At 37.2% G+C, this 17,470-nt stretch overlaps 1 protein-coding gene across 1 annotated transcript; it reads right to left on the minus strand.

The window, feature by feature from the left end:
- Window positions 1-2,251: 2,251 nt before the first annotated feature.
- On the minus strand, window positions 2,252-11,256 carry LOC104461116 (neurexin-3-beta). Its single transcript, XM_010072589.1, has 2 exons — window positions 10,978-11,256; window positions 2,252-3,566 (listed from the first exon to the last, which is right to left on the minus strand). The coding sequence occupies exon 2, from the start codon at window positions 3,424-3,426 to the stop codon at window positions 2,641-2,643; it is 786 nt and encodes a 261-aa protein (XP_010070891.1). The 5' UTR covers window positions 3,427-3,566; window positions 10,978-11,256; the 3' UTR covers window positions 2,252-2,640.
- Window positions 11,257-17,470: the final 6,214 nt, after the last annotated feature.

Here is a 17,470-nt window from a genome sequence, read left to right on the forward strand (position 1 = left end):
AAGCATATCTTTAAACAAAATGCAAATAAGAAAAGAAAAATCAAAAAGGAAGAAGAAAAAGAAAGGGAAAAAAAGCAATAACATCACGATAACTCAAATAAAAATGCTTAAGGTTTTCTATAAAGCAACAGGAATATGGTAGAAGCCCACATACAGAAATGCACATTCCGAAAAACTGTCCAATAGAAACTTACACAGAAAAAAGAAAGTGTAAATCTTTTCCCCTTAACTTAAAAAAGGAAAGCAAAAAGGAACAGAAGAAAGAAAGTAGGAAATCATTTCACAAGACTCCAAGACTCCAAGAACAGCAATCTTTTACAGACATCAAGATATAATCAACTTTTTATAGTTTCGGCCAGTTAAGTCATCTAAAATCGTGCTTTCGTACCTTTTTAAAACCTGTCTTTTTTTTTTTATTTTTAGTATAAAAAATAAAAAAGAAAAAAAGCTCAACCTCACACACACGCACCACACACACACGCACACACATACACGCACTGAAAATATTTGTTAACATGAAAGCATCTTCTCTAAATGTTTGAGAAGGCTGGTTTTCTTGAATTTAAGTTCCCATGTGCGTGTGTGTATTTGATGACACTTCTTCAAAGTCAAATATTCATGCGACTTTTAAACACCAGCAAGAGTAGATTTCTAAACCTAAACAGCTGATTAGTTTTCATCTGTATACAGAAAAAGTGTACATTTCTGATATTCCAGAGTTCTCAATCCTTCTTGGTTTTTGTTGTTTTCCTCTCTGTCTCTCTGTATTTGCTTTTTTTGCACATGACAGGCATGGCCATCAAACCACCTGTCTATTGTTCTGTTGAGTAAGATAACCTTTTTCACAATAACTGGGAAAATATAGAAAGCAAACAACCAAATTAAATAATTTAAATAAAACAAAAGACATTCCAAATTTAACCATAAAACTGTATATACACCATCAGGGTATCCATATAGAAATTATACTAGCAAAAAAAATGGTAGTAAAATATGTAAACAAAATTTCAGTTTTTTTGTTTGTTTTTGACACAGGTAACTGTGATAAAGCTAAAACACACACTCTCTTCACATTTTAAGGTTTGCTTTTGTTGTCTGTTTCATTTTACTTTGTTCTTCAAGAACATTCTCATTCCACATTAAGACCATAGCAGAACTTCTGTTCCAGTCGTCCCAGCAAACATACCATGATAAATATATCTGTGTGTATATATATATTATATTATTAAATTCTTTTTTCTTTATTATTTTTTGTGTGTCACAGCAGCTTTATTTATTTTATTTTATATAAAAGAGAAGGAAAAGGGAGAAAAGGGCAAATGGAAAGACAGAGACGATCTGAAATGTCAAGCTACAAAAGTAAAATATTACATATGAAAAACAGTTTTAGGTCAAAAAAACTATGTATTTTGCATTCTTTTACAAGTGTTTAGCTTTTCCAACATTTATGGGTCTTGTCACAAGTTGAAATCCAGTGGTATGTTTCTGATCTCTTTATTAAACTGATTTATTGTTATTTTTTGCATGCACTGAAATCAGTCACAGAACCAGAACCCAGAGGAAGGCTCCTTTATTTTTGCACCGTATATTCAGCTCAGAATGGCTAACCATTTTTTAAGTGTTCTTTTTTCAATCGTCAAATCCCTTTAACCATACTTTGGCTGTGCTAATGCATACTAAGTGATATTCTCAAATAAAGCCAATGATCAGAACAGACCCAAACCCATTTATTCTTCAGTTCAACTGCAAATACTGGAGCCAGATCCAAGGGAACCAGCTTTCCATAATAATTTTCTTCAGCACCACCCATCAGACACTTTCACTGCGTTGTTAGCAAACAACTTACTGCAAGACGATGGATTCTATAGACAACACAACCAGATATGCAGAGTAAACACCATGGGTAGCTTTTGAGTTCATATATGATGATAGTGTCTCTTTATTTATTATGGATTTTTTTTTTCTGAGATTTCTTCTCAACTCATGTCCTGGTTCACCCCCCCACACCACACCTCTCCACTCTTCCCTCCCACACCCAGAAGTAACAACAAAAAAAAAAAAATCCAAACAAAAAAACAACCCAAGAAACCAAACCAAACCAAAAACCCAGCAATCTCCAAAATCATTTATTCCCCTCCTCCAATCTCGAAAAATTATATGTATGCTGGACACGGCCAGATCAGTTTGTTCAATATTTTTTGTTGTTTAATAATGTTTGCATTTTTTTCTTTTTCCTTCCTTTTTTTTTTTTAATAAGTAAACTGAAAAATTACTGATACAGTCAGGGATCACGAACATTGTTAAAGACTCACTTGGAGATATGAAACAAGTAAGCCATGAAGTCTTCTACCTTTGCAGAAAGTTCAGCGGAGGAGGAGATTTGGAGACGTCCAAGTTCACTAACAGAGCAGAGCTGTGCGCGCCATCTCCAGAACGCTAAGTGTGCTTTATAATACATTAGATCAGAGTTTGCTGACTCGAAGTGATGACTGAGACATTAACAGTCACTGCTGAAATTTTTTTTCCCAATACTTTTTCCCACAAACGATATCTCCCAATCTCGTTCGCTGCAATGGTTCTGATATTTCAGTTAAATCTCATTAAGTATTTATATATTTATATATAAATAAGTATTCTTTTTTACACATAATACTCTTTGTCCTTGTTTTTCTGTTTCTTGTGGCCACTCTTTGAGGTCTGCTGCTTCTCCTTCACGAGCATGCCGTTGCTCTGGGCTGAGTTGCTGATGTAGTTCCGCGTCTCGTCCACCTGATAGGACCCCTCGTCCCTGTTCCTGTACTTGTACATGGCGTACAGGAGGATGAGGATGCAGAGGGCGGCAGCAGCCACAATGCCGACGACCATCCCCGTTGTGCTGCTTGACTCGCGGACCACCTCTGAGGCCCCCGGAACCCGTCTGATTCCCGGCTCCGTGGGGTTTGCTGTGGGCACATTACGGAACATGGGGGAAGTGATTAGCGGGCTCTTCAGCTTTGTGCTGTCTAGCTCATAGGCAGTGGGCAACGGAAGCAAGACTATGTCAGGCTGGGGTTTGAGCTCACGGTTATTCATTTTGCCGGCTGGCAATTTGGGGACCATCCCAGTCGAGGACGAAGCTGTGGAGCGGATCAGCTCAGGGGACAAAGACGTGGTAGTAGTCCTACCAGTTTCGGAGACTTTGTTAGGTCTAAAGTCCTTGGATTCCCACTTGGGTGCGTGTGCTTTGTAGCCACCTTCGAAGATTGAAGTGGAAAGACTCTTATCTGTTACCAAGGAGAAGGTGGTGTAAAAATCTTCATCATCAGTAGGGGGTAGGTTAGAGTCAAAGGTTTCCCCTGAGCCATACCCAGATATCACCAAGCCATCATCATCACAACCATCGCTGCCTTGGTCCGACAAGCAAGGTAACCCCGCCTCAGAGGTCATGGACAGGGAATCTTTGGTGGTCTCAATAATGGTGAGGAGGGGGCGAAAGGTAGGGGGAAGTGTAATGAAAGGTGCACGAGTAGCAATAGGAGGGATATCTAAAGGGTCTTCTACAAGTAGAGGGATAACTAATTCACCTCCTGGGATGGAAAAGAGAAAAAAAAAAAGATTAGTACATTTTAATGACACAATACACCATTTTCAATTCACTTCCTTAACTCAGGGGTGGTAGAGGATTTGGGCATCACAAAAAAGTGGCATGGATCAGGTTTCTCACCCTAACTACACTACCAACATACTTTCCTGGGAGTGCCTTTCATTCTTCCCTCCCACCCTGCTTTGACGTTGGTAAGCTGTATGTTCCCTTTCCACCTTCATTTAGCCTATGTTAGGCTAGGTATGTACAGTGAAGTACTCTGAATTTTCTGGGACAGAAGGTTTTTTATTTTTGAAGATACTCTCAAGTGACTCTGTGGACATCAATTTTTGGTAGTCATCATTCTTAAGCATTTGGTTACAAGACTGTTTAATTATTTTAGACTTTCATAGAGCAATGTTCGAGATAGATTTCACCAGGTTTTCCTTCTCTGATGCTTTTCATTTAAGATAACATTGGTATTTCTTCTCTGCCATTCAAGTCTGCTCACCTTCTATAGCAGTTTCCAAGGCCTTTCCTTAAGGCTTTTACCATTCATCCAATTCTTCTTGATTGTTGCCTGGTTTTTAAATTGTGGGAAAGGTTCGCAAAAGTGAGGAGTGGAATAAGAACCAAATACTTACTGAGGTCCATGAAGGTACAGAGCTCTACTCAATGCTTGTTCATCTCTTTTTAATCTTTCTTTACCATTCTGTTCGACATTAGGGATGTCCCTTTCCTTGCATCTTTTGGGGATACTAATGCCATACTATCTTGATCTTCGGTTCTTCTTGATATTCTTTTACTATGATTTGATTAAAAATTAACGCAGACTTTATTGTGATTGATGATATAACTGAATAAGGACTCGGATGACCCAAATTAGCACTTGAGCCCAGCAGCGTACTGCAGAAGTTGTCTTCATACCTACTGTTACTTCTTGATATGCAGATAGTTGTGATCAGTGTTATTTTTTCCTAGTGTGATGGTTACCTGCCTACAGAAGACTAAGAATGAGGTGGGCTTATGGTCTACTCTTGAAGTAGAACAACAAAGCTATAGGTATAACATTTGTACCTTACCACAGTATAAGCTGCCACTGAAACAAGAAAATCAGGGCATCATTTCCAAGATTTGGCTTCTGAGCAGCAATATTGCTACTTTTAGGGTAGAAGTCTTGTTTTGTCTGTATATTGTAATATGACTGTACTTCTGCATTTGAGCCTATGGATAATTAACACTCCGTTGTTTTACTTTAATGTGGAGGCATAACTAATTTCTTTAATTCACTTAGTTCAGTTCATGTTGTTTTCTGTTGACATTAGGTCGCTGACACTTTTTTTAGGGTGAGACATATCGCTTTTGAAAGTTTGTGTATAAATTCTCCCTTGGGTAATTTTTCTTCAGCTAGCCACTTAAGCTAGCTGCTTTAAATATAAATTGAAGATTTCATCTGACACCATAAGCAGTCATCTAGATCTGTCAGAAGGGTTGCAGTTCGGTTGGAAATATTTCTAATGCATGGGAAATTCTGATCTATACTTACCATTGTTTAAGGAAAGATATGCAGAATTACTTTTATCTTCTGAATAAATAGTTCTTGCTTTTACTTAAGTATTAATAACTGCTATTGAACAGTTCGGTATTGTTATGATGCTGAACAGCATCAGGGTCAAAATTCTGTGCTCTTCTATCCACACTATATGTTACATGCACTTGTTTCCCATTGAATACTGCCAGTAATGATGTCCAGGGGAGTTCTATAAAGAATATGGTCTAAAATCATAATCCCTTCTAAATGTATTTGGAGAGCAATATATTTGAACAAATTACATATTGAAGATAGCAATCTACAGAGAAAGGTACTTAACAGTTTGATTAAATCTGGATAGCTAAACTAGCAATTTGGCTTATTCTTATCCTTAATGAGAAACTAAGTGGTGACTCAGTTTAATCAATTGAAACAGTCAGATTTATCCCAGAGATGCCTGGGCAGAAATTAGGCCAAAATAACAAATGTGGTACTTTACTTTTATGTAAAGTTAGTTTTAAGCTAAGATGCAAAGGGCCATTTTAAATATGTTTATTTTTCTGAGCTTCCTCAGCATGTTCATATCACTTCTGTTACTGGATAGAGGAAGTATTATATGTGTAAAATAATGCCAATATCTTCAAACTACAGTTATTAAAAAAAAAAAAAAAGGAAGAAGTGAAACTGTAGTCTTCCCCACAGCATTTTGTGCTTGTGCATCTGAGCTATATTCTGTGCAATGTAGAAATGGAGCATGTAATTTGATTTACGTATCTCCAGAAGCCCTGTCCATGGTTAGAGCAGGGTATCTATTATCTATGGAAACAAGTGGTCCCAAGATGAACTTGGAGTATGCCTCAGAGGGAAAGACTGTCAATGAGTCTGGTAAAAAAAGAATAAAAATAGTAACATTTAAGCAAGCATTAAATCAAATTGCATAATTCAGGAATTGAAGTTCCAGAAGGGAAGGGATAGGTAGCATCCTTTTAAATTAGTTTTTTAAGATCAGTGTTCTGCTGTCAAAAAATAGTATTAATCTGCGATTTTCATTCACCATCTATGACACCCAATTGGAAATAATCAGTTTGGTAGCTTTTAATTGCTCATCTAGAGCTCTGAAATGCCTTTGTTCTTAAAATCTATTATACTGGTACACAGCATCAGAATGCTGTTGATCTGCCAGCCACTGGGGCAATATTTTGGGCAGTTTTCTTCCAAAGAGAAATTCTTTTGGTTCTATTAATGAATGATTTTCTTGAAGAAAACAGAAATATTGTACATTCAATACAAAGACCTTTTTTAGCCCCAGTAACCCTTGCCTTAAAACCAGGTCACAATTCCACAGTTTTTTTTTGTTACTTTTGAGGACTTGAGACAATGATCAGGACTACTGCAACTATAAAATGATCACAGTCTTCCTGAAATGTTAAGTTTGAGATGCTAAGGTAAGTGGGGTTTCACATAAATGATGGAGGGCAGATCAGAGCTTTTTGATTCCAGCAGGTCTGTTGGATGGAAGACAACAGGACAGAATCAGGAATGAGTTTTACAAAGTTTTAGTCTCACTCTTCTCTGTACCAGGAAGGCTGGATTAACACAGTTATTTAATCTCATCTCTAGTTTTATTCCAAAATGTTCAATAATCCATACTATGTTTGCCTGTATACAAAAGAAATAAAGAGACTGTTAAAGGTCTTTTATTAGGGATCACTTCTCCATAAAGGAATTAATTTGTTACATTTACTTAAGACAACATACTTTTGGAAGTAGCAGGGAGATGGCTGTCAGGGTGGTAACGATGCTTTGAATTGTTTATTTTTCTTTCTGTCTGTAATGGAAGAAGCTGTGAGACTGAAAAAAGCTGTGTGGGAGAAAGCAACTCAGAAAAAGCACTCAGTATCAAAGCTGGCCTCTGTTTCATTGATATGTTAGGCATCTATGCGAAACTCAGCAAGACAGAAGTTGTATGTCTAATAGGATGCAAGCACAATGAATACTTCTTGGGATATGCGATTTATAGAGGAGTTAAAACATCCTTTAAAATGGTGTGATAAAAATGCCTCTCAGTCTGAAAGAAATGTGTTATTTAAGGATAACAGAAAATGTAAATTCTGAAATTCTGAAATAAATTTCAAGGAAAGTGTGAGAATTGTAATCATCAACATCAATGGAGGGGAGCAAGTGCAAACTTTCATATCACACCTGCGAACAACTCTGTTATTGGTACCACATTTCTACTCATAAGAGACACAAGAGGGAGTGTGATGACAGGCAGATGATACATGGGCTTGCAAGGGGGAGACATCTTTCACAATATGGCTGCTAAGGCAGCAGGAAGCTTCCTAGAGCCAGTGGTCCTTTGATGGAGAAATAGTGCTTCTTGCCTGGGGCCCCAAGCTGGTTTAAAGGTAAGCTCTGAAAGCACTTGGTTGCCAAGAACATCTCATGTGGGAGTCAGATCCTGAAAGGTTTGCTGTGGAAGGCAAATGCTTTAAAGACCTGCTCTCTAGAAAAAGCTAGAGAAGCCCCTGAAAAACCTTATGTGGCAATTTGGAAGGGAAATCCATTTGAGACAGCTTTTATGTTTCATGTTTTTATGTTTTATGTTAACACTTTGCATCCTCGAAGAAAATTTACAGTTTTAATTTCCAAATTATTCTGTGATTAAAACAAAATGGCAAAGCTGTCACCCAGTTTGGGCCACGCCTTCAAAACAAATATTCATATGAGACTTAGATTCTATTTTTGGATAATACGAACTGTTTCTTGATAGGTACGGCTTTCTTTACACCTTTTTTTTTCTGTTGGCTGTTGAGCACCAGTCAACAGTGTTCACTGGTATGCTGCAACTTTAGGATTGCTTTAGCAATCCACAGATTTCTCAAGGATTTTCCAGATTTTTTTTTTTACCTACTCTGTGTTTTCTCTCCGAAGCAGGGAATGGATGTTTCCCAAACAGAAATACGTTTTTTTAAAAAGCTTCTGTTGACAACACAACATCAAAAAATTAAACAAAAGGGAAACAGATAAAATGGTTTCCTCTGCAGTGATACAGATGCAAAATTCATTTACCCATCAACAGCACAGTTGCAAAAAAATCACTGAACAGCAAACTGGAAGCAGCACTGAGAGAACTGGGGTCTGTGAGGTGCGAAAAACTATACTAACAGCCCAGTGCTCTGCTTGGCCTTCTCATTTCACAAAGCAAACACAGTTTACACATATTCCTTAAAAGTTAGCCTTTAAATCTAGCACAGATACTATTTTCACAGAGTTGTGCTTTTCTTTAGATGACCAAGATCATTTGGGATATAAAAGGTCCACTTTAACCTTGGAGCTGCCCTGCTTTTTGCTTTATGAGAGTATTTATAGATATGTAATTCCTCCGAGGCTGATCTACAGTAAGAGTTCTCTGCCACTGGAAAAGACAGTGTGTTAAAAATTTAATATAAGCCTTATGAACTGTGAGGATGTTGTGGGCGAATCATGAATGCAGAGGGCACCAAAAGAAAAAAAAAAAAAAAAAAAGAGAAAAAAAACCCTGAAAAATTCTAACAGCTTCTAGCTTTCATCTTTAGAGTCACGACTACTTCACTGGAGTCTCAGGCATGAAAGTGATACAGGAGAAAAGACACACAGAAATGAAGCCTGAAAGAGTCATCTTCTCTTGATGACGATAAGGGAGACAAGGGACACACCCTTATCATCTCTCTCTTTTCCAGCTGTGGTTGAAGAGCTTATAAATGCCATCCAGAAAGGCTACACAACTCATCAATTTCTGCAGGTACTTGAAACTCTGCATTCAAAAAGTTTGTCATCTGCATTTTATTCTTAGGCTGTTCCTCTGAAGTTTGACTTCACTTTCAGTATTAAATACTTGCCACAGAAAATAATTTCTTACCCTCTTCCCCTCTGTATCAACATAATAATTCCTTATTAAATGACTGAGTTCATAAATTTCAGTCTAATGGTGTTTTAGTTAATTCTCCTTTGAGTCCTCTGGGGTAATTATTCAGAACATAGTCCCTGATTCACAGGAAAGATGATGCTAACACGAAAACTAGTAGATGAACATTCTTAATATTTTCTGCTCTTTGCAGTCTGATTTAATTACAATTGACAGCCAGTAGTAGAGAGAAAAACATAATTTCCACAATGGAATACTGCAACTTTTCATCTCTAATATCTCATTTTCCTTTCAGAGAATATATAGTCCTCAAAGTGATTAGATGAAACTCTACTTCTGATGGAGTTGGTTGAAAAGCTTTCTTAAGCCCCCCAGACTATATTAAAAGACAGTAGTTATTGCAGTGCTTCCTAAAGCACGGCTCATGAGCAACAGGAGGGTATAGAGTTTGAGAGGTCATGAATCCCATGTTAATGCTGGGCTGTGTTTCAACGCTGTAAATTCTTGGTCACCTTTGTGCAAACAGTTTCAGTGAAAAAGATATTAATTCCTTTCAGAGAGGACCTGATATCACGCCTGCAGGCAGGATTCTAGAGCAAAAAATAAGTATTTCAGTCCCAGACACTGAGCTGCTGTGAACCAATTGAAACATGCCCTCTTCCATCTCCCATCATGATTTGGATGTTCTGATCTCTTCTCCCTGGTATCCAGTGATAGGATGCATGGGAATGGTTCAAACATGCACCAGGAGAGGTTTAAATTGACATAGGAAGAATTTTTTTTACAAAAAGAGTGGGCAAACACTTCAACAGGCTTCCTAGAGAGGTGATTGATGCCCCAGGCCTGTCAGTGTTTAAGAGGCATTTGGACATTCCCTATAATGACATGTTTTAACCTTTGGCCTTCCCTGAAGTTGGACTAGATGATTGTTGTAGGTCTTTTTCAAATGAAAAAATATTCTCTTCAATTTTAAACTCCTACAATTAACTGGTGACAGCTTCCTACTCAGAATAATTATTTGTTCTGTTTTCAGTGTCAATTGTTCGAGGGACCTGACAGTTGAACCTGAGATACCTACTGAGCGCAGCATTACTATGCAGGAAAACATATGTGCTTGTAAGGAAGTACAGCTTTTTCTTACTTTTACTAAAAGCTCATTGTTTTTTAAAATAAATTAATCCAATCCTCTTTTGAAGCAAGGAAATTTTAGAAGTTCAGGACGTGACTTGCAGTAGGAAAGTGTCTGCCAAATGTACCATTTCTGGACTACATTAGCAAGACTGATACTAGTCATAAAATGATAGGTGCGTTTACCTGGTAAGAGTACACTTGAGAGTATCGTTTAGACTGGACGACAGGCAGAAAATCAGTAATGAAGAAAACTGATAGAAATAAATCACTTTATGGGAATAAAGTGGGAATGATGTAGAGCTGCAGTAAGAAGACCTTGAGAGCTATCAAAATGCTAAAGAAGTCTCACCGTTTTTCACTTGACGTGAAGGCTACACCACCAGGCTACACAGAATTTAAGTATCATGACAGAAAGTAGCATTACTGGTGATTCATCTTGGGAAAGGGGAAAGGAAACTATAGAGAGGGACCAGTAAACAACAGGAGCAAACTATCACAGGCTCCTTCACTCCCTCCTATGCACAATACAATCTGGTTATCGACAATATACAAAGAGCACATAACACAAAGGCAAATACAAACTTATTAAAAAATAAATAAATTAATTTATATGTTTTGCCTAAAAGAAAGCCATTTAACAGAAAATAAAAATGCCACAGCAATGAGATCAGAAAAATGAAAAACATAACAAGTCATTCACTTTATCAGCAAAAGAAAGATTAAAACCTATGAGAACTGAAAAAAATGATGAAAATCAAAAAAACATTATTTTGTTTAAAAAAAAAACAAAAATACATAAAAATATTTAGAAAGCATACCACATTGATTTCATAACAGTCAACTTACATCAACAAATTGCCCGCATGTTTTTTGGCATGAAAGGAAAAATTTACAAAAGAAAGTTGTGTAAGAATGCTCTTGGACAAGTAGAATTGCCACATTCTTGTAACTTGCTTTTTTTTTCTTGTTGTTTCTTAAAAACTTTTTTAGCAAAATGTTTATTATTTCTTTTTTAATATAATTGTTTTACAACAAAGGGCGATACAGGGAGGCAACAACACATACATCCACACCACATAACATGAAAAGAAAAAAATCTTGCACCTTAACAAATTGGAAGTTGTTTTTTTTTCTGCTGTTTTTTGGTTGTATTTTTTTTTTATCTTATGTAAAGTTGTTAGCATATTACAGTTGAAAAATCCTGTACATTTTGTAGAATTTACTTCTGCTTGTTTGCATATCTATACATATAATATTTTTTGAAAAGCAAAATTTGTTGCTTTTTTGCCTTTTTGGTCAATTTGATATATATTTTTTTAAACATTTTCTTTTTTTCTGTAATTTTTGTGTGTGTGTGTTTTAAGGAATGGATGACTGCACATAAAATTTTAACAATGCTAAAGAAAGGGGTGGTGGAGGGGAACTTATGGGAAGAAGAGATGCCTAGGGTGGATGGAGTGGGAGTGTAAAAATCTATGAGTGTACTACACAGGAGATGAAGATGATGGGAGTGAATGTGTAAGTCAGTTGCCATGTCCATGTAAGGGCGGTACGGAGTGATCTAGCAGCATTAGAGCTTCTGGCTGTAAGGAAGGGATGGGCAATATACAAAAACAAATGAGCATATTCATGCCCATCAACAAAAAGAAAGAACAGAACTCTAACATTGACAATCTCACAAACCCTAAGCTGCAACTTCTTCAACATGCAAGTTACAAAAAATTAATAATTATAGTATTAATATTTACATTTTCATTAAAAGTTCTCAAATTATAAAAACAGTTAAAACATTTCCCTACTAAAAATAGCAGTAAAAATACACAAACTAATAATAATAAGAAGAACAACCGGATAATAAACCAAAAAAACAAGGAAACTAGTTTAATGCATTTGAATTAGAACAACTTCATCTGTAGCTACCCACAGCCTGCTCCTTCTAAAGATCATCTTTTCTGAAGTCCATCAAATTGACATCAGTATTCTCAATAATTTGAGACAATAATTTCTTGAGTACATCAAATCACTGTTTCGAATGTAATGACTGTGTTGGCACACCCCGTCACCACTGTCAAATTAGATTGCTTTTATATTCACATTCCATGGAGAATCTCAAAAATACAGCTGTGGGATTCTCACAGTGAAGTAGTTCCTTATTTAAAGAGGGAAGTAGAGGGAAAAATTGCAGAAAACAATTCATAACTCTTTTGTTTTGTTTGTTTTTTTTTTTCCATTATTAGATTGGAACAAACCAAATCTAAGATAGAAATTCAACCATTGAAAAGAAATACATCAAAATATAACTATGTAGAGATATACTAAAAAAAAAAGCAAAAAAATTAAAATAGCACTTTGTTCCCAGGAAGAAGGGGGATAAGAACAATTGTGGGGTTTCAAAATTTTATTTTTAAAGAAAAAATTATTCTACACATTTTCAAAGATGGACGAACCAGATGCACAGATTGAAAGGAACAGACAAAGCAGTCTAGGGACACTTTCATCATTTGGATATTTTTTTGTTAATAATTGGATTCTCTTCCCTTCCCTGCCCCTCCCATTTAAATTTGTTTCCAATTGTTGGTCAAAAACCCCACCACCCTGAAGTGTTGCTTTTTTTTTTAATAGATCTTTTTTTAATCACTTCTTTTTAAAATAAACATGGAGAGGAAAAAAAAAGACGTGCAGCCTGGATGTACGTCATAATTAGACACAGAAAAAGATAGAAGAAATTGGCTGAGATCGACAAATGGGTTATACAATAGCTTAATTTTACTGTAGGATGTTAATAATAATGCATGCTTAAAGTAAGTTGCACTTAGGGAAAGTAGAAAAACAGAACAGCAAGCAAGGACTTGGGGGGGTGGGCGGGTAGAGGAGAGGGTGGGGTGGGCAGCGGGTGTATCATCCATGCCTCTCCAGAAAGGGCAAAGCACATTCCAGTGGGTTCTCGGCATTTCTGGGGGAGGTCAGAATGGGAAAAGGGTAAGGAGAAATCATAACCTCTGCTAGGATGTACTTTTCACCCTGACAATGACCTTATATTTGTATTAAAAGCATAGTACTCCAGACTCCAGTCCTTTTTCTGGCCCTAACTCTGCAGGTCACTCTTGAAATGAGTGGCGTTTATTTTTGTGCCTAGTGAGACTGGGCTTATTCCTGTAAGCAGTGATCAGCTTGAGGGAAGGGTGAAGAATTCATTCTTACAAACACACTCTGCTATGCTGGAAAAGCCTACTATGGCTGTAGTAAATATTTATTTGAAGTGGTGAGCAGTTATTCAGATGTGCTGTCCATGATCACTGCTGGGGGCCCACCAGCTGGCAGTATTTGGTAATAAGGCCATATGATTTTGCATAGACAAACCTGCCACAGCTAGCATTAAGACTGAAACTAGTTCCTTCTATGCTACAAAATGATTTACAGTTCAAGGAGATATTACTAATCAGTTCTATCTGAGTCTTACTAAAACTGGATCCCAAATACTATATGTCTTACAGGGGTCCTCAGCTTCCTCTGAATTCCCTGGGCCTAACATACGACGTCCATATTTTTCTCATATAAAGCCCATCATCCTGACATCAGAGTCCTTCTAAGAAGGAACTCAGGGCTCCACCAAACAATCTGTTCTTCCTGATGTTTAAGGAGAGGGCAAATGTTACACATTAAGCTTTGGACCCTGTCTATGATGAACCTCTCCAGGTGGTGGGAAAAACACGCTGCAAGCACTGCGTGTACTTCAGGTTTCCATCAGGAATCATTCCATAATTCATCATAAAGTTCACACTACCACCAATCAGTGGAAGTGGGTGGCTATCTTGAGCTTGAATTTCTGTGAAGAATGGAGTTATCCACTCTGTTGATGTGGCATGGGGTACTTCTGTATAAATATGGTAGTAACAAACAGGTAGGATATTTTTGTACTTATTAGGATGAGAAACCATAGTACCTCTAAAGCCACTGAGATGTCAGTATTAGTTCTGAGGAATGTTAAATAAGCACAAACAACACAAAAACTAAATAGGCAAATTTGGCCTTTGATGCATTACAGAAAATTGCCCAGTTTTAAGAGGAGTTATATGAGAATACTCTTAACTCCTGCTTCAGAAGTGACAAGGCTGCACTGACTGCCAACACAGTATGTCTGTAGTTGGAATGTATCATGCCTCTGCTGGAAGACTGCAGTGGAACTATCTCCTACATCCCTTTGGAAAACATGTTAGGACGGGAAGGGGTCCAATCAAAGAAGAGGAAACCTGGTCAGGATGATCTCAGGGACAGAACATGCAGGTTACAGGAAGCAAAACATTGGTCTACATAGGAAATTTTGGGGATTCATTTGTGGATCAGAAAAGATTCACGAGGAATAGGAAAAAAAAAATTACATAAGTGAGGCCTTTGCAAACCTCAGTGAAGATTTTTATTTGGTAAGGTTTCAAGGCTAGTGTCCCTGGACGCCACTTCCTACCAGGATTCTGAGCCTCTGGTTTAATTGTACTTAGGGAGTTTCACAAAGAGGCATTTAAACTTTGAATTTTAATCAGTATTTGCCATGATTTGCAGCTGGATTTTCAGAATAGTAAAATATCCCCTTTCAGCACATTAGAATTGAGTGCCTTCTCTTTGATGCAAAGGAGACTGTAAGGCATGGGTCTGGCTGCCAACTGTGCAGTCTGTGTCAGGCCACTCCAGCAAATACTTATGCTCTATTTGACGATAAATGCCTAACTCATCGCATGAGGGCCTGGAAAAGCTTTTTACTGCCTGAAAGATCAAAAGAGCTAAAGAACCACAACTGGAGCCAGAGAAGCTTAAAGAGATGACAAGATTCTGTAAAGGAAATCTTGATGCTAGACTCACAAGAGGATTTGAAGGGTGCTAAACAATTTTTTCTTGGTCAATACAGAGGTGCTTGGACAGAAGCAGAGTTCTTTGGAAAATCTGGGTCCAGCAATTTCTGCTGAAGCTAGGAAAATATTCTCCAGTGTTTTCAAAAATCTAGCTGTTAATAGTCAAAAGTAGATGTCCTAATTTGAAAATTGGATCCCAAGTGTTTCCACATAAAGCTACAAAGGCAATATTTTATTACTTACCATGTAGCAAATTACTCCTCAAAAAAAAGCCAAGATTAAAAAGTACACCCATTACAGCCTTTTCATATTTTCAAACACTTAAAGTAGCTGGAAAGGCTGGGAATAGAGGCATCTGTATTATCAGTGCTTACAAGCTTCTTGTTTGAAGGATTGAGCCATGATGGCTAAATTTTTCAAATGAAAAAATACACATTTAAAAAAGGAGATATTTTTGCCAGAAGTTCCTTGTTCAGCAGCTTTAATTATAAAGTTGTATTATCTCACTATTTGTTTTCAAGCTGCACTTTAAAATGCTGCTGGCAAAGGTAATGCATATTTCTGTGTGTGTTAAAGAGGAAGATGATAGCTAGTGAATTAGCATCTAGGGCTGCATTACTGTCCCCAGGCTCATGCTAAGCTCTGGAACTTCAATGTCTTCTACCACTCTAGTCCCTGGCTCCATCAAACTGACAGTTTATCTCTTCCCTGACACACTGAACAGCATGTTATTTGCGTTCTGTGCACTGCAACACAACTCTATCAATATATTTCATTATTAACCAGCTGTACCATCTGCTTCTTCTGACCACCTAGTTGTCCAGCAATCCTGTCAATTCCCTTCAAATGTCCAGGATTCCCTGCTGGCCTAATCATACTTCCCTCCTTATTTGGGATATTTTTCTTTCTGTATTTTTATGTGCAGTAATTGCAAAACAAGGATGAGGCCAGGAAATTCTTGTTTTATTTTTTGTACTTTGACCTAATTAAAACAGATTCCAAGACTTTCAGTGCTAAAAGGGAATACGCATTTCATCACTATGTAATCTGGGCTCCCAAGATGCTGTTACCTTTGTTAAGTTTATTTTATATATCAGGCAGCACCCTTTTAAGGTCATTTAAAGCCATATGTGTTGGTCAAGGATATTAATGACACATACTTCTAAGCAGCTGATACTATCAAAATATCAGTGAAAAGAAACAAATGGAGACTTTCCAGTGAACTGGAAAGTATTCATTTTCCTGTAAAAAGGTTCCCTACAAAATAGAGAAAAAGGTACTGTTAGCTATGCATCTGCTTTTAGCCTGAAGATGTGTCAGCAGCATTTTATCCTCTGGCTAGAATATTTTGGTAGCAGAAATATATGTTAAATAGATATGGGGGGAAAAAAACCCTGCAAAAATCTACACTTCAGGCATATGTCTGAAGAATCTTCCCAATTTCCAGTGATTTCGCCATAAAATAAATACATACACAAACACAGACTAAGAGACTTGGTTCTCTCCCTCCCCTTAAAACTGGTTAAGTACACTCTACAGCTGTTTAAAAATTAGTAAATTTACCTCTTCCTAATATAAACACTAGAAATGCTAGAACCAGCAAGAAACTCTCCTAAGAGCTATAGATGCAGCGTGGCTCTTCTGATTGTCCACAACTCAGTCTTATCTGGCATATTGAGAAAAAAAGGAGAAAACAAGCAGAAGAGAGGGGAGACTGTTCCACAGGACAAAGTCTCAAAAGAGAGAAGGCAGGTGGCAGATTCTGGCAGGAACCTGGGAAACTTGGTATTTCTAGATGGTCCTTCCTGCTTGCAGTAGCTCCTCAAACCACCTGTTCATTCTTGCATGCTTTTAACTTTTCTCAGAGTACTATTTTTCAGACATCCAGTCAAATGAATGCTTAAAGGCCACAAATAAATAATTTATAGATTAATAGGAGTAAAATACTATTTTTCAAGGCAACCCCTTGTCCCTACACCCAAGTCAGAATAAAAAGCTGTTTCTGTGATTCCCATCAGTTATCTGTGCTAATTTAAACCACAAAAGAGAGTTTGATTAGCTGGTCCTCTACAAAACGCAGATAGATAGGAATAGCCTAAGAAGAGAAATTAGTTATACCACTTCCCTTGGACCAGAATGAAAGGCAAAAAGCTCTTTCATTCTAAGCCTATGGGCACATCTTAAGATCAGAAATAAAAAAGCTAATCTAAAGTAAGAATGTCCACATGAACACCACTGCCAAAGTTCCCACATGCTGTCCTGTTTGTTTCGTGTGTAAGACTTAATTAATGGGGCTTCTTTATAGCAATGAGCTAGAAAACTATCAAATATGAAAGTGCATTTACAGCTATCAGAGCTAAGAAAATCACACGGCTAAACTGCCATGGCTCTTTGAGGTAAAGAATTTTTCAGGTGTTTGCCGTAAGCTTATTATCTTTTCACATTCCTCCAAACCAAAGAGCATTTTGATGCTTCCAGTGCTAAGCAGCCCATCC

This window comes from Pterocles gutturalis, unplaced genomic scaffold, assembly GCF_000699245.1.
Source record: "Pterocles gutturalis isolate BGI_N339 unplaced genomic scaffold, ASM69924v1 scaffold17602, whole genome shotgun sequence".
Lineage (NCBI taxonomy): Eukaryota > Metazoa > Chordata > Aves > Pterocliformes > Pteroclidae > Pterocles > Pterocles gutturalis.

Coding starts and splice junctions, on each gene's coding strand:
- LOC104461116 (XM_010072589.1), bottom strand. CDS start 3,426: ATGACCTCTGAGGCGGGGTTACCTTGCTTGTCGGACCAAGGCAGCGAT.